Raw genomic sequence first — 23,956 nt, 5'->3', positions numbered from 1 at the left:
AACTGGATTTGCTGATGATTGCATAAGGGGTGTGAGATAGAAAAAAAGAGAGGAGTCCAGATTTTTGGCTAGAAGGAGCTTGCTGCCATTTAATGAGAAGGGGAAGATGTTATGGCCTGTCATGGTTTCCTAAGAGGGCTGTGAAGTCGACTGTCTGCATTCAGGTCTGTTTGACTTTGGGTAAGATTTTAACTTTATCAAGCCTCAGTTTACTCAAATGTAAATCTACTGTCTAGACTATAGGAGTTGGGTGCTGAAAACTAAATGGGGATAATTTGTGTGAAGGATTTAGGATGTAGTGCCAAGCATATAGTAAAAAAGAGATAGCTCTGATCATTATTGTGGAAAGCAGGGAATCCCATGACCAAACAGGCAGCAAGTCCCACCCCCACCTCAACCACTCCCTCAAGGATCCCACCCTCCAAGATGCAGCTCAGACACCATCTGTCCAGCAGAGAAAAGCCACAGGGAGACAGCTTTTGGGGGACATTAAATAGATGAGCTCTTCCCAGGAAACCTAATCTCATTCTCAGCAGGTGCTAATCCCAGCAGCCTCCCTTGGTATCTGAGCCCAGCCCACCCAGTTCCTTCCCCACCCCCACCCGGAGTCCCAGACCCTCTTCCCCTTCTCACCAGCTCCAAGCTGCCACTAGGACACTTCCTTACCAGATGGAGGGGTTCCGACAGGAGGAGGCCATCATCCATCTGACTGGGCCCAGTCCCTCATATGTATCAGGTCACCGAGGGCTTCAGGTGCCACCTGTCTATAGCCTCCTCCCCTCCCCCCTCTCCCCCAGGTGCCAGTTCCTGGGCGTGGTGCTTGATCCTGGCGGATCCTGGCTGAAGCCAGCTGGAGCCAGGGACTCCCACTGTGCCCCAGCTGCCGCCTGCCCTCCCACCCACAGGCAGAGGAACAAGCTTAACCCTTTGGACACCATACAGGTAGCCAGAGTTTGTGGTTGCATTTCTAGCTCCTGAGTATTGCACTGTTCCAGCACACTTAAAAAAAAAGAAAAGAAATGTATCATATATACAATAGGGAATATCTAATGCATATGTAAAGTTTCAAAAATAGGAAAAGGATCACCTGTAAACTCAATACCCAGTTTTAAAAAAAATCAAACATTTATGAATACCTTAGAGCCCCCTGTGTGTCCCTCTCCAAACACAGCCACCCCTACCTATTCTCCTGAGATTCGTGTTTATCATTTCTTTGCCTTTTTCAAAAAATAGTTTTGCGCTTTAGCTGGTTTGGCTCAGTGGATAGAGCTAGGCCTGCGGACTGAAGGGTCCTCCATTCGATTCCAGTTAAGGACACATGCCCGGGTTGTGGGCTCAATCCCCAGTAGGGGCTTTCAGGAGGCAGCCGATCAGTGATTCTCTCTCATCATTGATGTTTCTATCTCTCCCTCTCCCTTCCTCTCTGAAATAAATTTTAAAAATAAATTTTAAAAAATAGTTTTGCTACATACATATATTCATTCTGCATGCTTTTAAACTTGATTAAGTATTATACTTCATGTATACATTTCAGTTTGCTTTTTTTCATTCAACATTGTGAGATCCATTGATGCTTTGTGTACACCTGTAGTTCGTTCATTTTCATATCCCTTTGTATGATGTGTCTCAAGTTGTGTATCCATTCTACTGTCAGTGGTTATTTGGGTCCTTCCCCTGTTTTCGCTACTTCAAACAATGTGGTTTTGAACATTTTGCTGGTGTCTCCTGCACATGCACATGTTAAGAGTTTCTCCAGGGCAGTGGTTTCAAAGACTTTAGCTACCCATTAGAATTACCCAGAGGGCATGTTAAACCACACTTTGCTGGGCTCCACCCCCCATGGTGTTAGATTCTGTATGTCTGGAATGAGGCCCTGAGAGTTTGCATTTATAGAGAGTTCCCAGGTGATGCTGTTGCAGGTCCTGTGACCACACTTTGAGAGTCATTGCTGTAAGGTATATACCCAGGAGTCACACATTGCTTGATGGAAGGTAATGCTTGATTGTTTTTCTTTTTTTATTTTATTTTATTGTTTTTCTATGTGTTTTTAAGAATATATGCTGCCACCAGCAGCACATGAGTTTTCATTGCTTTATATCTTTAATACTTGATATGGTCACACTTTAAATTTTTTATAGAGCTGGTGGATGTGAGATGGTATCTTGTTGTTTTGGTTTTGCATTTCTCAAGAGTACAAGTGGGATTGAGAATCTTTTCTTACACCTATTGACCATTCATGTTTCCTCTTTTGTAAAATACCTGTTCAAGTCATTGCTTTGTTTTCTTTTGATTTTTATTTTCTTAAGGATTTGTAGGAATTCTTTATGTATTCTGAATACTAATCTTTTGTCTACACATGTTACAAATATAGGCTCTCAGTTTGTAGTTTGTCTTTTCCTTTTTTATATAGTAGTGTCTTTTGATGACTAGAATTTCTTAATTTTAATGTAGTTGAGTCTTATCTTCTATGATTCACACCTTTTATATTTTGTTGAAGAAATCCTTTCTTAACCTGTGATCCTAAATACATTTGTTTATATTTTCTTCTAAAAGTTTTAGAGTTTTGTCTTTAACATTTAAGTTTTTAATAGATCTGGAATTGACTCTCATGTTACCTTTGTATTTTTCTTGGTGGGATAAAAGTTATTTCAGTAGGTTTTAAATGTCTACACATCTGAATTATTTATAAGTTGAGTTGTACCTAGAGCTTATTATATACACCACATTAATATTTCATATTGAACAAAGGTGCCCTCTTTGGGAAAGTGTTATGATCACATTTAAAACCCTTCCAAGATTTCTGTTGGATTTTTTAAATTTTAGGATAATGGTAGAATAGTTATGTGTATTTTTTTCCTCTTTAAGATTCCATATATAAATTATTGACTTCAGAGAGGAAGAAAGAGGAAGAGAGAAACACATCAATGATGAGAGAGAACATTTATTGGCTGCCTCCTGCATGCGCCCCACTAGGGATCAAGCCCACAACCCAGACATGTGCCCTTGACTGGAATCGAACCGGGGTCCCTTAGATCTGCAGGCCGACATCCTATCCACTGAGCCAAATTGGCTAGGTGGCATAGATGGGATTTAAACCCAGGTTTGAAGCCTCTAGCACCTATGCTCTTAAAGAGCAGTCTTGAGACTGCTTCTCAAGAGAAATAACATATGGACTTAGAGTCTAACACAGATGAGAAATCAGGCTCTCTGAGAATAACTGGCCAAAAGAACACACATCCAGAAAGCTATGGAGTGTAGTCTTCAGCGGGGGAAACCTACATGTGTCTGATCTGAGGCCTATGATCTATACGAAGTTACCTCTTTTCCTTCCATGGAGTTTCCAAATCTAATTAGGATTCCATCAAGAGAACTTTCTCCATCCAGAACTCCAGTTGCTATAGAGAGCCATAAGTGACTGGTTCTTGGTATGCATCTATTGGCATCAGAGGGCCCATAGACATAACCCATCTATGATTAATATACTAATGACAATATAGTTGCTGCCATTGTTTGAGTCCTACCATGTGGAAGATGCTGTAAGGTGCACTGTGCTATATTTTTTAACCCTCACAATAATCCTGCTTGGGAAACATTATTGTCCTGATTAGAAAACTGAGAGTATAACAAGTTAAATAATAGTTCCAAGGTCAAATTCTAATAAGGATAGAATCCAAATCTGTTAGACTCAGAAGCCCTTATTCACTCACTCTGGTTCCATGGGTTTTCCTGGGCTTTCTCTCTCTCTCCTATTTTTTTAAAAAATATGTTTTTATTGATTTCACTGAGAGGAAGGGAGAGGGAGAGAGAGATAGAAACATCAGTAATGAGGGAGAATCATCCATAAGCTGCCTCTTGCACACCCCCTATTGGGGATTGAGCCTGCAACCCCAGCATTGCCCTGATCCAGAATTGAACTATGACCTGCTGTTCATGGGTCAATGCTCAACCACTGAGCCACACTGGCCAGGCTTCTATTTTTTTCTTTTGTGAGTCTAGCTTCTCCAGAGTGTGAATCTGGCTTCTCTACCTCACATTGACTACTTTAAAGGAGAGGACCTGTAGCTTCCATTTGCCCCATATCCTCCACCACAGTAATTTGCACAGAGGAGCCAGAGTGGGCTGCTACATGACGCCTGAGGCTTGGTGGGTGATCATTGGTGGTGACCCTCACTGATACTGCCTCAGAAAGGCCCCATCTCCCAATCATATAACAGGTTCTCTTTGAACACTTGTCATGTGTTTACACTCCAGTGGGAGAGAAGTATAAAGTACAGGCTTAGCACAACAACTTAGATCATGAGACTGCAAGTATTAAAGTAAATGAAAAGAATACAGGGGTTGGAAGCGTTCAGAGAAGAGAGGAAGCGTGACAATTATAATAGTAGCAAACATTTTTTGAGAACTATAGGGTCGGTCAGTCTTATGCCCTTTTTATAAATGTGGACCCTGAGATTCAGAGTTTACATGATCAGCCCAGGGTTGCACAGCAGATAAGTGTCAGAGTTAGGACTCTGAACCCCCCTCCACAACTTCTCAAGGGAGAGCACTCTGGGCTCTGTGTTGGGTGGCCTGGAAGCTCTAGGTAAAGAGTCTAGAAGGATAGATCAGATATGGTCAAGAAGGGAGAGGCTGAGATGTTGTAGGACAGTGGTCGGCAAACTCATTAGTCAACAGAGCCAAATATCAACAGTACAACGATTGAAATTTCTTTTGAGAGCCAAATTTTTTAAACTTAAACTTCTTCTAACGCCACTTCTTCAAAATAGACTCACCCAGGCCATGGTATTTTGTGGAAGAGCCACACTCAAGGGGCCAAAGAGCTGCATGTGGCTCGCGAGCCTCAGTTTGCCGACCACAGTTGTAAGACAAAAGTCTAAGAAGTGGAGCCATAATATCCCTAAGGTATTACAGCTTGTGCTTTCTGTTCTCCTTTCAGATGAGGGGAAAAACAGGCTTAGGCCACTAAGTCATAGCACATGATTATTAACTAAGGTTTGTCCCGTGCTTCTTTGTGTCCATACATTATTTCATTTAGCCTCTGACTATGCTAGGAGGTAGAGAAGGTCATCCCCTTACCATGGACGGAACTGAGGTCTTTTGATTTTCAGTCTCATCCATGCTCTCTTCACATTTCTATAGTGGGAGAGCACTGGCTTTGCAATGGACACACCTGGGTTTGAACCCCACCTCCTCCATCTCTGTAAGATCTTAAGGTGTGCAAGGTGGGTGATTCCAGGTAAAGAACAGGACTTTTGGGAGGCAAGTATATGCTAAGGAGTGGACAGCATAAGGGAGGCATAATGTCAAAATTCTAGGTTTGAAGAAAGTGAGGTGCCCCCAGGGATGAAGTGACTTGCCCAAGATCACACAGTGAGTTAATAACCGGCAACACTGGGATTAGAACTTGGGTCTCTGGTCTCCTAAGAGAGCTTACTAGTTTTTCTTACACCGCATTGCTCCCTGAGAGGGCATGGGGTAAAAGCCTAGGGATCGATCAGTGCACTTTCTAGCTAGAGAGAGGGCCTTAGAGATCCATCATTTAGTCCATCCTCCATACTTGACATATGAGAAAAGTGAGGCCCAGGATGCTTAATTTACATGTCCACTACCAGATGGAGCTACCACAGAGTACGAGTAAGCCCACTGATCTTTTTACACTACCAGGCAAAACTTCCAAATTACCTTTTTTCTATGCAAATCTAAATCCTCATTCCAAATGCCAGTAATAGAATAGAACAACTAGTTTGGGGGAATTTTCCCCCCAAATACAATCTCATTCATTCTCTCTTTCCTCTCTCTCTCTCTCTCTCTCTCTCTCTCTCTCTCTCTCTCTCTCTCTCTCATTTCTTAGTAAGGATGATATACTAGAAGTGGGTGGGGCTTCAGTGGAAGGTTTTGGTAGAAAAAAGATAAAAGTTTGATAGTCTCTAAAATCTAGGGAGGTCCTCAAAGACAGGAAAGTATAGGCCAGCCCCTCGCCTATTCCAGCTAGCTCAGCACTTGTCCTCCCCTCTCACAATAGGCCTTCAGAAGGCCCAGCTTTCCCTTGGCAGCTGTATCTGGTGAACAACAACGGAAATCCCTGGTATTTTTCTTTGCATGCAACCAACCATGGAGATTTAGGTTAGACATTATTGGCCTGGCAGTTACAACAGTTCTAGCTTTACCTCCTGCACCTGCAGCCATGTTTGCTGAGCCTCATGGGGATGGGAAAAGGATGTTCCCCTCCAAACAGATAGAATTTTCAAGAGTCCATGTAGGCAGAGCTAGCTGGGACTAAGGAGTGTGCTAGAAGAGGTCATCTACAATGTGGGGACTAAGAGGGTGGCTCTGTCTCTTTCCCTCTTAATGTCTGATTCAGCTCAGCTTAGAGTCATCATCACCGTTGGAGCTGATTGGAAAGGTCCCATCGTCCCCCTTGGCTCAGCTGTGCCCCCAGACCTGCACCTGAACCCCAACGCCTGTCTGGTGTTTACGGGATTGATGCTACCACCCTTTTGGACCCTTTGGGACCTAATCTGTTTTCATTTCTGTTCTCAGCTGTCTGGTCTCCATGGGCCTCACCTACAGGTTTCTGTGTGCCTGTCCCCTACGATGCAGCCCCATGAGGCTCTTCCAGCCTAGCACACTCCTCTTTGGCCTTTGTTCTTTTCAGCAGAGCTGCCAGTTCTGTGCCTGGCCCAGGCGAGAGCTTTCCTGGCTCTTCAGACAAGCTCTGTTGGTTCAGCCTAGCTGCATTCGTCCCTTTGTCTGCACCCCCCAGTGGGCAGGGCTATGGTTCTAAGGCACAAAAGGGGTGCCTGTGTGGCTGCTCTAGACTGACCTCCAATTGGCTGGCTATTCTGTTCTGAGCTTTCTCCTGCCCCAGGGCTCACTTACCTCCTTTGTAAAGGACCAATAAATATATGGGACCAAGATTGGTTTATGAACCACTGGTCTTCAAGATAATGTATAGTTGATATGCAAATGGACATATTTTTATTTTAATAGTCAATGTTTTTATTTATGTTGATTTTCATCTGTGGCAAATGATACTGGTTTTCTACTTATGGTAGTAATATAAGTTTCCTTTTCATTTTATGTATTTATTTAACAAATACTCAGTGTCTACTCTATGCCAAGCACTATTCTAGCCACTAGAGATATCTGTCTTCATGGAGATTACATTCTAAAAAGACTGAGAATGATGGTGGGGGTGGAGGGTGACTAGGCAGCTCTTGGTATTCGTTTTTTCTTTTCCTTTTAAAAATTTTTTGTTACTTATTGATTTTAGAGAAAGGGAGGAAGAAAGAGAGAGAGAAAAAACACACATTGATTTATTGTTCCACTTATTTATGCATTCATTGGTTGATTCTTTTAAAAAAAATTTAATCCTCACTTGAGGATAGATATGTTTTTTATTGATTTTTTTTTTTTAAGAGAGAGAGGAAGGGAGAGAAAGAGAAACATCATTGTGAGAGATAAACATTGATTGGTTGCTTCTTGTACATGCCCCATAACCTAGGTATGTGCCCTGATCGGGAATGGAACCCACAACCTTTTTTGTGTACAGGACAATGCTCCGACTAACTGAGCCATCCAGCCAGGGCCATTGGTTGATTCTTGTATGTGCCCTGTCCTGGGATCAAACCCGAAACCTTGGTGTATCGGGACGATACTCTAATCCACTGAGCTACCGGGCCAGGGCAAGTATTTTTTTTTAAATAAAGAGTGAAAGAGAGAGTCTTCTCTGAGGAGGAGTCATGGGTGGAGAGATCTGCATAACCTGAGGGAGTAAACTATGTAACAGTCTGTGGTAAGAACATTCCAGACCCTTCGGAACAGGTACAGAGACCTCCAAGGTGAGAAAGGTGTGCTTGGCATGTTTGAGGAAGAGCAGAGATGTGTGGCTAGAACAGAGTGAGCAGAGGAGAAAGCGGTAGAAGGTGAAGATTTGTGTGAGCCAAGGGGAGATACTCTTGAGTGAGAAGGGAAGGCAGTGGAGTGTTTTGACCAGACAGGATCTAATTGCTTTTAGAAGGACCCTTTTTGGCTGCTATTTGGTGAAGAACCATAGCAGGAGGTAAAAAGCTGGGAGACCAATAAGGAAGCTATTACAATTTAGGCAGAAAATGATGTTGACTTGGACCAAATGATGGTGATAAAGATGATTAGAAGTGGTAGATTCTGGATCAGTTTTTAATAGAGATCCAATGGAATTTGCTGACATTTCAAAGCTAGAGAGGTTTTAAGGATGACTTCAAGGTGTTCCAGGCTTTAGCACCTAGAATGATGAAACTGCTACCATTTACTAAAAAGGGTAAAGATACAGAAAGAAAGTTTGGGGGCGGGGGAGTTAAGAATTTTCAGTACATTTATTTACATTTTTTAAAGGTGGGTCAATTGAGCCCTGGTCAGTGTGGCTCATTTGGTTGAGCATCGTCCCACGCACCGCAAGATAGCTGCCCAGATTGTGGGTTGGTCCCCAGTCGGGGTGTGTATAGCAGGGAACCAATCGATATTTCTCTCTTGGATCAATGTTTCTCTCTATCTCCCCTCCCCCCCTCTCTCTCTCGAGTCAATTTAAAAAAAAAAATTTTTTTTAAAGTGGGTTAATTGGTAGAAAAAATGTTAATAATAATAGTGATACATGAATAAGGCCATCACAGTGATGGCTGAAATTGTGGATAGGATGGACTAGATGAGTCTGTTCTCCTATCCAGCTTTAAATTCGGCTTTGGTTATTTCAGACCTTGTAGTCTTCTATTCATGAAGAATGGGAACTTGAGACTCGGCCTAGAATGTAGTAGATGGAAAAGGAATGACAGGAAAGGAATCCCTTGCTCCAGGCTTACCTCTTGTTAATTTGGAAGGACTTAGGAAGTTCTTGCTCACATCCTGGCCTCCTGGCATTGCCTCATTCACTCACTCACTGCGGCACTGAGCACCTTCTGCCTAGTAGGCCCTGGAGACAATACGTTCTGATGTCCCCTCATTCCTAATACAGAGCAAGCTATCTCTGCCTCCACCCTCATCCCAGGCCTGGCTTCTTCATGGTCCTGCACGTACCTGGAGCTCCAGTGATGTTTGCTAAAAGTGGGCAGTCATAGCCCAGGCAGACCTGCCCTCCCTTTGTCTCTATCCAGCCCCTCCCTTCTTTTTCTATTGTCATGTACCCTTTGGGGCCTGGGAGCAATTGGCTTTGCCTCAATGAGAGTGGAAATGGTTTTGTCTTACTTCATTCCATAGGGTTCTCATAGTTATCAAGCTGGGGAAAATGCTCAAAGGCTCTTCCTCAGCTTTTTGTAAATGAGAAACAGAGGCCAGAGAGACAAGCAGCTCCCACAGTCCACATCCCATCAGCACAGTTCTACTTTTTTTTTTTTAATATATATTTTATTGATTTTTTACAGAGAGGAAGGGAGAGGGATAGAGAGTTAGAAACATCGATGAGAGAGAAACATCCATCAGCTGCCTCCTGCACACTCCCTACCGGGGATGTGCCCGCAACCAAGGTACATGCCCTTGACCAGAATCGAACCTGGGACCTTTCAGTCCGCAGGCTAATGCTCTATCCACTGAGCCAAACCGGTTAGGGCAGCACAGTTTTACTTTTAAAAGTAAATTCTGAGTCTGCCTGCTTCTCATCAGCTTCCCTGTCACTATCCTGGCTAAGCCACCATCATATTTCTCCTGTATGACTGATCAGCTCTTCACCAGACCTTTTACTTCCACCCTTGCCCCTGGAGGTCTCCACCCAGCAGCCAGAAAGATCCTGTTAAAATCAAAGTCAGGACCAGCTGTTGTGTCTCAGTGGTTGAGCGAGCATCGGCCTATGAACCAGGAGATCATGATTCAATTCCCAGTCAGGGCACATGACCAAGTTGCCGATCACCGGTAGGGGGCATGTAGGAGACAGCCAATCAATGATTCTTCTCTCTCAACATTGATGATTCTGTCTCTCTCTCTCCTCCCTGCCTTTTTGAAATCAATAAAGATGTATTTTTTTAAAAAAAAGTCAGATTATGACCCTCCACTGCTCAAAACCCTGCAGTGTTCCCTTGTCACTCAAAGGACAAGCCCAAGGCCTTAAATGGCCTTCAGGCCCTGCACAATCTGGCCTTCAACTATTGCCAGACCCCATTACCCCTGATTCACTCGGCCTCAGCTACCGTACACTGGTGTCTTTTCCGTTCCTAGAACACCTCAAGTATATACCTACCTCAGGACCTTTGCACTTGCTATTCCCTCTGCCTTTCCTCCGATCCTTACAGTGCCTTTTTCCTTACTTCATTCAGGGCTCTGATTAAATGTTACCTCCTCAAGAAGCTTTCCCTGACCATGGGTTCTAATCCTGCCCTATTACATATTTCTCTCTAACCTCTTTTCTCGTTTATTTTTCCTTTATTGCCATCTGACATATTTATTGCCTGTCTTTTCCATTAAATTGTAAACTCATGCAGGTAAGAATTTTCATCTGACTTAGTCACTGCTTTATCCGTAGCACTTAGCATAGTGCCTGGCATTTAGTGGGCACTTAATAATAAAGATTTATGGAATGAATGAGAGTTCAGAGCTTAAGCAGGGCAGCTTGTGTGGTCCTTCCTGCAACCCCACAAGTCAACCCACAAAGGGGTTATGGTCTGCCTTAGAAAACAAAGCTAACAGCTCTACCAAAACTACTTGGCATCACTTTTATTTCCAAGATAATGACCAGGTAGTGAGAGGGACCCTCTCTGCAAGGACTGGTGGCCTTGCAAGGGCTGGATTGAGGGTTGGGAGAAGCATAGAGCAGCCATCAGCACATCTCTCCCGTTCCCAACCCTCAGGGATCCAGGGGGCATATCTCTTCCCTGTCCTTAAAGTAATTTCTGACTTCCAGGGCTCAAGAGTAGCCGAACCTCAGTAATTAGTGGGCGGTGGGTGGGTGAAATGGGGAAGCTAAGAGGAGTTTAGTAACATCCTCCTGCGTCTATCCTATTGCACTGGCTAAATTTAATGTGCTTTGGAATCACACACCCTTACTCAGTAACCAGTGATCTCGGGCAAAGTTTTATCACCTCTCTAATCTTAGTTTTCTCATTGGTAAAATGGGGACAACTTTTCTTACGAGATTTTGAGAATCAAGCAGGGGCTTAGTAAATATTAGCTGTTACTTTTTATTTGTAGATACAAATAATGAGATACACCAATGGTGCCGACTCATTTTTAGCTATTAAAAAACACACCAGCTAACATTTATTGAGTACTTTCCATGAACCATTTAATTCTTGCTGCCAAGCCTGTGGAGTACAGTGTTCTTGCTTATAGACAGGACACCGGGCTTAAAGAGGTAGAGTTTTGCCTTAAGTCCCACAAGTAGGCAGTCACAGTGCTGAGGTCCGAACCAACACTGTCAGACTCCAGGGGTCAGGAGGCCTTTTGGGGGAGTCTCATCAGCTTTTCTGGATCTCAGTTCACCTCTCTGTGAACCACAGATTATGACACATGATTTCTGGGTCTCCTGGTGGTCATGATGGTGGTGGTCATCTGAAGTTTCTTGGTGCTCTGGGTGTTGACTGTGAATAACAAACCTCCAGGTGGCCCCAGGCTCCACATCACCCGCTGCAGAAGAGTACTTCAGCTCTCCTGGCACCATCTCAGGCTTCTTGCTGTTCTAAACCTTAAGGGGGCTGGTGGACCGGGGTGGAGATGAATTGAGGAAAAGGATAGAAGGGACAGAAATGTAGGAAATGAAGCCCCATAGGAACCTTCAGCCAAGCTTTTGGTTCCCTGGATGTGTGTGAGCTCTCACTTATACAGGGGGAGGGAAGGGTGGTGCACGGATTTGCTCCCACTCCCTTCTGTTTGGAATTCCAAACATTTCCAATCAGATAAAGGTGGCTGAAAATACCATGGACTTGTCTGGACTAGTTGGAGGCGGTGCTGGGGTGAGGAGGTTGAGGCCACAGGGACAGAGACCGGCAAGGTCTGGCCCATCGGAGAAACTTGTCCAGGGTCACATGTACCCATTGCTCTTTTCCCTTAGAATCCTGCAGGTTTCAGGGCAAGGCTCAGCAGAGGTGGAGGAGGATCAGACTCTTTTGTGGCAACAAGTCCTTCTACTCTAAAATGTCACCTCTCACCTTCCACACTAATTACTTCATCTTTTAGATACCCCTAAGAGAGAACCCAGGTGTCGCTCATTCATCTGTGTGTGTGTGTGTGTGTGTGTGTGTGTGTGTGTGTTACTTTTATCCACCTCACATTGGAGCACTAGTAGGAGCCCTTTGAGATGATCCCCTTCACTTTACAGATAGCAAAAGTCTTGGGCTTTCCGAGCATCCCAAGCAAGTCAGTGATAGAACTGGGACCTGAAACCTGCATCTGCTGACTCTCAGCCCGGTGCTGTTTTCTTTATAGCATGCAACATTGGGCAGGAAGGAGGGAGTGGCTGCTTTAGACTATGGAATATAGTACTTGGAAGCATAAATCCCAGAATGAAGCAGTTTTAGGGAAGGGGTTGGCCCCAGAAACCAAGTCTCTGTTCTTTGTAGGTTGCTACCACAGTCCCTCCTGCCTTTTGCCTCAACACAATGCAAAAGATGCCTTTCCACAACCTTCCAATAGTGCTCTGTCCCTCTTCCTGAGCCTGGGAGAACTTGGTGTCTGGGGAGTCCTGGGCACCCTACCCAATCAATCACCTGGTGTCTCAGGACCTCCTTCTACTTTTGCCAGACAATGATGGGGATGGAGAGAAAGAGAAAATTGGCCTTTCTTTCCTTCCCTCCTCACTGTCTGCCAGTCAGCCGCACTCATTAGTACCTTCTCTGGGCCCAGCACCGACTGGGCTAGGCAGGGGGAACAGAGCTCATGGTAAAAAATGAGCAACTCAACAAACGGGTGAGAGAGCTCAAGAAGACTGGGAGACAGAGAGCAGGAGGCCTCCTTGAAGAAGTGACCTGTAGGTTAAGACCTAAGAGATGAGTACGAGAGAGCTAGGCAGAGGGACCAGCATGGACAAAGGTCCTGAGGCTGAACAGAACATGGCACATGAGCAATGAAGCAGCCTGGCCTAGACAAAGCTGAGGAAACCTGGCAGGGTCTTGCAGACCATGGAGAAGGCTCTAAGACTCAAATTGAGCCTCAATGACATAGCTACCATTTACTCAAAATCTACCATGTGCTGTGCGGTTCTAAGAGCTTTACATGTTTTGAATCCTCACAGTGTTTTTGTGAAATAAGTACAATGGGGATTTTTAATCCCCATTTTACAGATGAGAACCACAACTAAACACCTTTGTCTATTTTGGGTACCTGCCCACTCTTTGCTCTGGCAATCCAGCTTGGTAGAGAAATAGAACTTAATTTGTCACCCGCCTTGGTTTCACCCAATAGTGCTGCCATTTTACAAATGAGGAAACTGATACTCAGAGAGGAGCAGAACCTGGTCTAGGGCCCAGAGCAAGGCCACCAAAGTTTCCTCTGTCAGCTTGTGTTGCCTTCTTGGGCAGCCCCTGAGACAGAGTTGGACAAGAGCAACAGAGGAGAAAGGAGCCGAACTAAGGCCCAGACAATGGGGGCGGGGAGTGGGGAGGAATAGAGGGAAAGAGGCAAGGATTTCCAGTAGAGCTGACAAAGGGAAAAGTTTTCCAATAGATCTGTCCAAAAATTAAATGTTCTATAGGGAGGGAAGGAGCCCCTTATGACAAGTGTGTAAGCAGAGAATGCCCTAGAGAGGATTGTGAACTCCCACAGATACGGGCCATGTGACCTGGGTGCTCCACCTTTCTGAGCCCCATCTGGGCAGTGACGATGTTAGGGGTGAGCTTGCGCATCCCATGGAAAGTGGATGGGTATGTTGTTAGGTCACTTTGGAGTCTCTGTGTGTCAAGGGTGTGCCTTGGTCCTTCTCACCCTAGATACTGGGAGAAGAGTGAAAGGCTGTGGTCATCCAGCTGCTCATGGAGGAATAGGGAGTCACCAGGGTGAGAGGAAAGAGAGTTTCAATGGACAGGCCTTGGAATTCCAGGGAATTGATGCATATGAGCATGCAGCAGCCAGTCAGGAGCCACTAAGTGCTTAGGCTCTGGATCCAGACTCCCTGGATTCAAATCCCAACTCTGCCATTCGTGAACTATATGACCATGGGAGGATCACTTGAACTCTGAGCCTGATTCCTCATCTGTAACATGGAGAGTATTTTTTAAAATAAATTTTTATTGATTTCAGAGAGAGGAAGGGAGAGGTAGATAGAAACATCAATGATGAGACAAAACCATGGATCGGCTGCCTCCTGTACGCCCCCTACTGGGGATCAAGCTCACAACCCAGGCACGTGCCCTTGACTGGAATCGAACCTGGGACCCTTCAGTCTGCAGGCCGACGCTCTATCCACTGAACCAAACCGGCTCGGGCAAGACGGAGAGTATTAGTAGCACTTCCTTCAGGGGATTATTGTGAGGATTAAGTACATTTGTATACACAATGAAGCTCTCAGTACCATGGTAAGTGCTCAGTAAATATCAGCCATCACTCCCAGGAAAGGATGTTGTGAGCCCCTAAATGAGCATCTGTGCCCCAGTAAACGCTTTTCTGAATTATCTCTGCCTCCAAGGCTAGCACCCTGTTTCTGAGCTGAGGAAGGAGGTGGAGAGCCCACGCTCGCACTGCTGGGCCAGATAGCTTTCTCAATTCCCCAGCTGAGGTGTTATCTCCTCCCGGCACAACCACTTCCTTTTCTGAGAAATGAGCACATCTGTCAGGCTTAGCTTCTTAGAACTAATGGGGAGGAGGAGGAGGGAGAGAAGAGGCTGGCAGCTGACAGGGCAGAGTTGGAGAAAGATTAAAACAAAGTTTGCCGTGCGGATGCCTTCAAATATCCCCTAAAGCCCAGATGGCTTGGGCCCCGTATGACACCCTCTTCAGCCAGTAATACCAAGGTCACCTTGTTTTACCAAGTGCCTTCATCCCCTGATCTTACCACTGCTGCCTGTGGGTGGGGTCAAAGCAGGAGAAACTGAGGCTCAGAAGTAGAGAGACTTGCTATGTCACCCACAGCTGGGCTGGCTAGAGCGAAGTGTCAGGCCCAGCAGAGTTTGGCCACCCATCTCTTTGCCCCTGCCCCACTAAGCCGCCCCTCTGAGTTGCCCACATCCAGGCCCATGTCCCCTGGGAAAGTCAGGGGAAGTGGATTTCAACCACAAACCTCACTTCTTTCCACTCTCCGCCTGCAACACCCTGCCAAGAGAGTGATAAAGCCTCTCCATTTGCCCCACCCCCCCTTCCTGCCATCTCCTAGGGACCTCCTAACAAGGCCTCTTTGGTCTACTCAGCAGGCATTTATCAACCTCTCTCCCAGGGACACTGAGGCTGGGAGCAGAGAGTGACTGCGAGTGACTCAGCCTGCCCATGCAGGGCTTTGCGAGGCCAGGGCAAGATACAGTCCTGGTGTCCCTGGCACTTTCTCTGAGCTCCGAGGAGCCCCTTCCTCTTCTCCACCTACTTCTTTCCTGAAATAACCACACAGGAAGGAAGCAGGGGGCCTGGGCCACCCCAGAGGAAGGAAGGGCTCGTCTGGCACAGGCACTTGTTCCCCACTGAAGCCAGGACGGAAGGGTTTCACTTTCCCTCCTGGTCTTCGTCACATCCTTTTCCTGTGGTACCCAGTTCCCCCTCATCTGGCAGGGGCCAGAGCTCATTCATTCAGCTAGTGGCCTCAGGCCACCTTCCCCTTCCTAGAGGGCCTCAGGACTATAGCCCTGGCCCAGAACGTGGGGTTTGCTGCTGCACGTGCTGGGCTTGAAACTGGCTTTCCCATTTACTCACTTTGCGCAGGTCTCAGTGTGTCTGAGCCTCAGTTTACCTGGGTTTAGAATGAGGACCTCCTTCAGTCACAGAAGTATATGCACCTGGCCCACAATGGGGCCTCAAGAAGTATTGTCCTTTTGAAAGTGGACAGAGAGATGTACAAGGTTAGAAGCAAAGACACTGGAGCCAGACTATTGGTGTAGGCAACCCAGCCAGGTCACCAGATTCATTTAGAATGGCACCTGCTGTGTTCTAGGCACAGTACCAGGTTCTAGAGACTCCAGTGACAAAACCACACACTGTCTGGTGGGGGAAACAGGACAAAAAAATAATCAAGTGGCCATGATTGTACATGTAATCAGGGATATGGCCCAGTCAGGGTAAATTGCTTTAGCTCAGTGACTGGCACAGGTAAAGCATTTAAATGTGTAGTAAAGGGTAGCCACCATAACAGCAGTTATTATTTTATTGTTATTTGACAAGTGAGGACACTAGGAGCCAGGAAGGTGAAGTAACCTGCTCAGTCATACCGCTAGGAAGAAGCGTGGAAACGTGGGAGGTGAGAGAGGAGAATGGGATTGGAGAGCTGATCAGGTTCAAGCAGGGACTGTATTGTTGCCCTGATAGGGTAGGTACATCCTTGTGCCAGCCTTTTTCCTGGCTTCTCCAGGGTTGCAGGTGGATTGCATTATTCAGTTGGCTGCTTCTGGGCAGAGATCTAGCTGACGTTAGTCATGATGGTTTGGATAGGCCCCTGGCTTCAGACATGGATCAGACTTGATTCCTGCTACACTGAGGCACCGTGACTGATGGGAGAGACTGACACACAGATAGAGGGCCTAGGGATGCCCTGCTTTTCCTTCCTGCCTCAGGGCCTTTGCACTTGCTTCTGCTGGAACATGCTCTTTTTACCTGAGATTATTGACCATTGGCCACCTCCACCTCATCATTCAGATCTCAGCTCAAACCTCACTTCTCCAGAAAGATCTCTGAGCATTCCACCACCTATATCAGTCCCCCAGGCATTGTCACCTCCCCATAACTTACTGTGTTCAAAACCCAATCACCTCTAAAATTGTCTTGTTTCTTATCTTCTCCGCTTCCTACTATGACGGTGTTTCTCAACTTTTTGTTTGTTTGTTTGTTATTACCACCCCCAAGGAGCCTTTTTAGACATTTTTGTCCTAATTGCCCTCCCATTACATTTGAATACCACAGCTGTCCTGTGTATCTCTATAGGTATGTGCTGTTGTCCTGCAGAGAGCCACAAACCACTGTAATACCCAGGAATTTTTCATTTTGCTCCATTGGAGTTGATATCACCCCAGTTGAGCATGCATAGACTACAACCCAAGCTCCAGGAAAGCAGGCCCCTTGTTTGTATTGCTCACTCTGTGTCTCCAGAGCCGAGCTTGGTGCATGGCAGGTGTTTGGTAAATATTTATGGTGTGAATGAAAGTCCATAAACCCTGGAAGCACAAAAAAGACATTTGTCCCAGAGTTGGAGAAGGGACTAGTAGGGAAGGATTCTAGGAAGACAGGACTCCAACGTGGGGTTGGCCAACTGAGGAAGAGAGGTGCAAGAAGGGTGGCCAGTTAGAGGGACACCGTGTGGGCAGAGGCACAGGGGCAGGAAGCACTCTGGAGCGTGTGGGGTAGGCCCAGTCCTCGTGTGTGGCCAGGACTGTGGGAGTCAGGGCCTTGAAAGTGAGCCCAGCCTTGACTTCTGTGGACCCTGGTTCTTGTCTCACCATTCTGAAGGGCCCCAATGCCAAGTTGGGAGACCCCAATTTCTATCCAAGTTCTACCACAAACTGGCTGTGTGACACTAGAATGGGCAGGTGTGTTGGTCTTACTGACTTGTGGGGTCTGCCTGGCTAGTCGCCCATGATTCTCCCATGGGGGTCATTAGTCACTGCCTCTCCCCCATGGCCCTGAAAACTCCCACGTGGATTCCTGTGGTAGCAGTCACAGCTGCAAAGAGACACTTCCTCCATTTGCTGTAACCCACGCTGAGGATGCAGACAGTCTCTCAGGCCTGGGTCTCCTAAAGCCTCTGTGACATCAGAGACGTCCCTGCAACTCACCCTTACCTCTCACTTCTCTGCCCACCATGCCAGCTCTGGCTAAAACCAGTGGGAGCCATTGAGGAGCAGTGGGGGCTTATCTCTGCTTTTCCAGACTGGGCTGCTTTGCAATCCTGTTTATTTATCCAGAGCAGCCGCCCGCTGAGAAAATGGCTGTGTTTGTTTCCAAGTGTGTCGTGTGAACCATGGGCTAAATATACCCACACCACTGCCTCCCGGCACCCGCCCTGGAACAGCACGCCCCATTCTGCTGGTGCTCTGTCTACAAAAGCAATTCGCAGAATCCACAGCCTTGGAAATCCTGCTCCCCCCTCCCCAAGAGAAGGCGCTCCTTGAAGTGGAGATGAAGTGTTGTTCTGGCCAGGAATGCGCTCGTGGGGGCTGGGCAGGTCAGAGCCTTGTTCTTGACGGCACCAAATGAGAATGTTCCCTCCACCCTGGAATGACTGTTCCTGGACAGTGAGTGCTTTGTGCCTTTGCAGGGACAGAGCCTGTTTACTCCAGCCCAGCCCCAGAGCCGAAAACGTCCTGTGGCTGCCAGCCCTCTACTTCAGGAAAGTTCCCACTGAGGGAGCCAGGCCTCTCCCACTTTGGCTACAACCCCAATCCCTGGCTTCTTATGGGACATTTGGCCCCTTGGGATAACCATGGCCTTCTGGCCATGGCCTCACTTCTCCCATGCCTCCCCACAGCCCAGGATTCCCCCCATCACAGGTCTATCTTTTTTGTGAATTCACCTGAGCCTACTTTGCTTCAGATCAGAAAAATAGAACTCCTATAAGAAATTTTCTTGCCAGCAAAAATGGAGGCTAGCCAGGATGAAGATGCAGAGACAGGGAAGCATATCCACACCAGCCATGCCTGGCAGCAACAAGGCCAAGAGTTAAGAGGCTGGCTGCTGCCGCTGCTATACCTTCTCCCCAGGCCCAAGACACCTCCCCCCCATCCCACCCACATCCTTTTAAACAGAACCCATTCAGCACTAGTGACAGGACAGGCCTCCCCAATGCCCCGCACGGGAAGGTAGCAACGCTCCCTTTAGAGCTGGCAGTCCTGGGTTCTGATCCTGGCTTTGCCACCTTTTAGCAAGGCCTTCCCTATTGTAAACCTCAGTTGTCTCATCTGTGAAGTAAGTTTCAAATCGCTAGTCTGGGAATTACGATGAAGGTGCAATGAGATAATAGTGCCTGGCACTTAGTAGACATGCAGTATTTTTGTTCTACTCATGTATTTATAGACTACCAACTATGTGCTAGATAGTATTCTGGGTGTATAGAAACAAGACAAATCTCTGCCTCATCAAGCCACATCTAGTGCAGGAGATAAACAAAAACGAAGTGTAGAATCTGGTTATGAAAAGTGCTGAGAAGAAAAATAAAGCAAGGTAAGGCGCTAGATAGGAGAGATGGGGTGGATACCATGTTCGACACGGTGGCCAGGGAAGGCCTCTGAGGAGGTGACATTTGAGCAGAGTCAGGAGTGCCGTGAGGAAGTGAGGCAGGTGATGCTCTCGGGTCAAGTGCTCCAGGCAGCAAGAGCCGCGAGCTCCTGAGCTCAGCTGCTACTCCGGAACCGCAAGGAGGTTGTGCTACGTGTGGAGTGTGGAGTGTGCGGTGGGGAGGGGCCCTGCTAAACCCTGCTGGTTGTGATAAGGACTTAATTCCAGGTACGATTTGAAGTCTTGGAAAGGTTAAGAGCTTGTAGTGATGTGGTCTGAATGGGGCTTTTCCCAGCAGAAGGGTAAGCTTTCTGGTAAGGGCTGTGGCTTATGTGTCATTGCTACCTTCCTAATGACTGAATAAATGTTGAGGATTCTTTGAGTCCAGTTGGCAGCTCAGTGCACGTGGCACTTGCTAGGATACCAGGGATAGGAACAGACATGACAATGGCTTTCTGAGTGCAGAGAGAAGCTGTTAGAGGACTTTAAGCACAGGCGTACTATGATCTATGTTGTTAAAAATCTTTGCGTGGAACATGGACTGAGGGGAGTTACCAAGACCAGCGGTGGGGCCAGTCAGCATCAGAGAGAGAGACCGGCTGGGTGGGCCCTGGGCCAATTGGAGATGGCAGCCCTGTCTGAGGAGCAGACACCACTCAGTTCGTTGGACCAGGTGGGAATGTGGCCCAAGGGGTGAGCTCTTGGTGGAGGCAGGAACACTGGCTCTGGAACCAGCCGGTAATTCATTTCATTCCCTCCCTGGACCCACACAGTGCGTGGATTTCTAGGTGCCAGGGTTTGGGTTTTGGTTCCACCGCTGACAAAGCTGGGTGACCTGATCAAGTCTCTCCGCCCGCAGAGGCCAATTTCCTGGTCTGTAAATGGGGAGGGACAGCCTGCCTTTTTGTTCTACTCGTGTATTTATCAGCCACCAACTCTGTGCTGGATGCATTGTTGGGAGGATTAAAGGACAAAGGGGGTGGGAAGCTTCTCATTAAAGGGTACTCTTAAGATCCCCTTTCCCTGCCCCACAGGCCGGCTCCACCGAGGCTGGGTAATTTAACCCGAAGCCCCTCCCTCCCATATCATGTGCTTCCCTCCTGACTGGCTTCAGGGCCCAGAGTTGTTGCTCACCTCCTCCTGGAGGCAGAGTCATGCCCCCCTGGGGCGGGGAACAGGGCTGGAGCTCATAGACCACCCCGGGCCTGTGTGGTTGTCTCTGCGTTGCCCTGCTCAGCCTTCCTGGGCAGAGGAAGAGGGAGCCTCTGGTAAAGCCCAGACATCCTCTGCCAGGAATCCCTCTGGGAATTCACCTTCCCTTTTCTCTCCCTCCCTCTCTCCATCACAGCAGTGGGAAGCATATGGCTCCACCCTGCCCTCACTCAGACTCTACTCCAGCTTCTCTGGGGCTTGCAGATCACACGTGGTCCAGCTCTCGCTCACCCTGCACCCTCATCTCTCCTATCCCTTCCTTCTGCACTCTGCTCCAGCAATTGGCCTCCAGTCATTTCCTGCCCATCTCTTTCCCACCTCAGGTTCTAGAGTACCATTTCCTAGCTGTCTGACCTGGAACAAAGCTCTTTTCCTACTTCACACCCACTTTCTCAGCAATAAAATGGGTTGGTCATTTCCAACTGGGGGTCAAGAAGGAGGGCAGTTCATAACCCTTTATCAGGCCCAGAGTGGGCAAGATGACAGCAGTTTTTCATATTAAGGCCATCGCATGAAAATGGCCTCCTTCTACCCACCCACATTACTGTTTAAGGAGTCAAATAGCACCTTTCCTTCTCTTCTCTCTCCCTGCAGGACACTTTTGTGGAACTCTACGGGAACAATGCAGCAGCTGAGAGCCGGAAGGGCCAGGAACGCTTCAATCGCTGGTTCCTGACGGGCATGACTGTGGCTGGCGTGGTTCTGCTGGGCTCACTCTTCAGTCGGAAATGACCAGACACTGACCACCCACTCATCCCCACACCCGTCCTTCCCCCACCACATCCCTCCTTTCAGCCACCATTGCCACCAGGAGAACCACTACATACAGCCCATGGCCACCCTACACATCACAGGGTTGGGCCTAGATCTGGTCCCCCACAATTAGTTTTCTAGAATTTACTATGCTTCTGTGAGAGCTGCCTTCCCCCACACCTCAGTTCTCCTGGCCTCAAAACCCACAAAGTTTCCCCAGCATCTGCCCCACGGAAGCTGGCAGGCACGTGGGAGTTCATGGCTGGCGGCTGGAAGGGCCCTACCTGATCGGTGGAACCTCCTTATCCCTTAGCCTCCCCTAGAATGCTTTCCTGCCAGGGAGCTAGAAAGTTTTCTGACCCTTTTTCCTAGAAAGACTAGATTGCCTTCGTTTTCATGTTTGTGGCCTCAGAATTGATCATTTCTTATCCCCACCCCACCCTCTAGGACCTGGGCTCCCCTTTCGTTCATTCCTACCCTCCAGTGGCCACTTAGGGGCCAGTTCTGACTAATTAGGGATTCAGGCTGCTTGGGATAAAGAAACAAGGACCAGGACCCCCTCCCCAACTCTGGCCTGACCAAAGTCTCCCCCTCCCACCCCAGCCCCAATGTCCTCTAGAGGTGTCTGGCTAGAGGCCAGCCTAACCCAGGAGGAGGGGGCTGTAGCTGCAGGAAGCACCCCATACCAAAGCCTGGGTGTCCCTCGCAGTTTAGCACTACCCCAGCTCCCCTTCCCTTGCCCTCCCCTGGCTCCCATGACCATGACTGCGGGACCAACTGCGCCCAAGACAGGTGCCCCAGAGCTGTTTATGGCCTCAGCTGCCTCACTTCCGCAAGGAGATCAGCCTTGTGGCATCTTTGCTTTGGATTGCTGCCCATGGGGTTCAGGGGCCTCAGCCCAGAGCTGAAGGGGAGCTACAGGCAGTAGCTATGGGAGCCCTAGGGTCTTCCCTACCTCAGGCAGGAAGGGCAGGAAGGAGAGCCTGGTGTGCAGGGTGGAAGTAGGGCTGCCTGGAGGGGCCAGTCCTGCCTGGCCAAACAGATTTGTGCTCCACCCCCATTCAGCCTAGGCAGCCGGGCTGCCAGGTCAGAATGGCCTGGCCAGGAGCCCTTCAGGCCTCCCTCTCTCCCCTGCTCTACCCATAGTCTGTCTCATCCCTGGGGGTCCTGGCCTAGCAGCCCTGCCCCCACCCCCCAGGCTCTCTGCTGTACATATTCGAGACTAGTTTTTATTCCTTGTGCAGATGATATACTATTTTTGTTAAGCGTGTCTGTATTTATGTGTGAGGAGCTGCTGGCTTGCTGTGCGTGTGCACGTGGAGAGCTGGTGCCCAGAGATTGAACAGCCTGATGCTCCCTCCCTGCCCTGGTCCGAGGAAGCCATCCGGGGGTCCTGGCTCCTGAGGGGCACCTATCCCTCCCCCAACCCCCACCCCACACTTGTTCCAGCTCTTTGAAATAGTGTGTGAAGGTGAAAGTGGAGTAATAAACCGTGTTGATCATTGAACAAAAGGGCCTGGGCTCTTGTGTGTTCTGGGATGGGAAAGAAGGGGCTGCTTGCCTGACAGGCCGGAGGAGAGCTGGGTACTGGTGCTGGTGTGCTGCCCTCAGGGGAGGACCTTGGACAAGCCGCTTTCTCCCCCTGGGCCTGAGTTTCTCCACCTGTAAATTGATGCTTGCTGTGTGCTGGGCACTGGGGTTGTATGTGAACAGGACGGGCAGTTCCTGCCCCCAGGAGCTGACATTATAGTGGGAGCAACAGTCAGATCGCCACGGGCACAGTCTTAGACACTGGGGACTCTGTAGTGAACAAAGTCCTTGCCTTTATGGGGCTTTCCTTCTAGTCAGGGAGACAGACACAAATATAAAGAAGCTGTTGCAGAGGTGGAAATGACCATGAGGAAGCACGGCCAGGCGGACCTAGTGGGGAAGGAGATAAGAAGGGGTCAGACCTGAGGTAACATATTAAAGGTAGATATCACAAGATCAGCTGTTTTAGAGCTAGCTCTAGAGCGTGAGGAATCAAGGGTGATTTTTTGAGTTTTTGAAATAATGGTGCCATGACAGTTACATGTTTGAGGCCAGTACTACCCAAGAGGCTCATAATGACCGGTTAAATAGCATTTCAGACGGGGCCTGAGCATATCTGGGATCAGGAAGTCAGGCTCCCTAGGGGTGACCTAGAGGCCCGGCCTGAAGACTATACAGGTTAACTAAGAGGGGGAGGGGAGCAGGGGCGGGTGGCCCTGATGAAGCAGCAAATGCCCAGACTGAACAGTTTCTTCGAGCTGAAGGATAGTTGGTGTGTCGAGTTGAGAAGTGGGGAGAGGGGACTGAACTTGATCCTGAGTGCAGCCAGAGACAGTTGTTAGGGAATGACATGCCCCTTAGGGCCCCCAAAGCGCTCTCTGGCTGCTGTGGGAAGAAAGTTCTGGAGGAGGAGCAGAGTCGGAAAGAAGACGTGGTTTGGTTAACGCTCCAGTTCTGAGGATAGGCCAGGTGTGTATCTTGGGTCACCATTCCTGGTCTTTGGGCAAGTTACCAACCGCTGTACCCCAACTTTCCCCTCTATGAAATGGTATGATTGATGGCAGGACTCCTCTTAGGCGATGGTGGTCAAGATTGAATGGGATAACCCCAACAGGGGACTGGATGTTGAAGGGGGCTGCAGTGATGACCCCGCTAATAGGCGGACTCC

General features: G+C 48.0%; 1 protein-coding gene across 4 annotated transcripts in view; it reads left to right on the top strand.

Annotated features, from left to right (window-relative positions):
- The window catches only part of BCL2L1 (BCL2 like 1), a 47,149-nt gene extending 24,231 nt beyond the window's left edge, over nucleotides 1–22,918 (top strand). For 3 of the 4 annotated variants that reach the window (XM_079784153.1, XM_079784154.1, XM_079784152.1), the window contains one exon: nucleotides 21,100–22,918. In XM_079784153.1, coding sequence (XP_079640279.1) covers nucleotides 21,100–21,237 — 138 coding nt within the window. In that variant the 3' untranslated portion in view covers nucleotides 21,238–22,918. The remainder of the gene's footprint in view (nucleotides 1–21,099) is intronic. The other variant, XM_079784151.1, reaches the window with a different exon arrangement.
- The last annotated feature ends 1,038 nt before the right edge of the window (nucleotides 22,919–23,956 follow it).

This window comes from Cnephaeus nilssonii (genome assembly GCF_951640355.1).
Source record: "Cnephaeus nilssonii genome assembly, chromosome: 11".
NCBI lineage: Eukaryota > Metazoa > Chordata > Mammalia > Chiroptera > Vespertilionidae > Cnephaeus > Cnephaeus nilssonii.
This window is presented reverse-complemented; position numbering and strand designations above follow the sequence as displayed.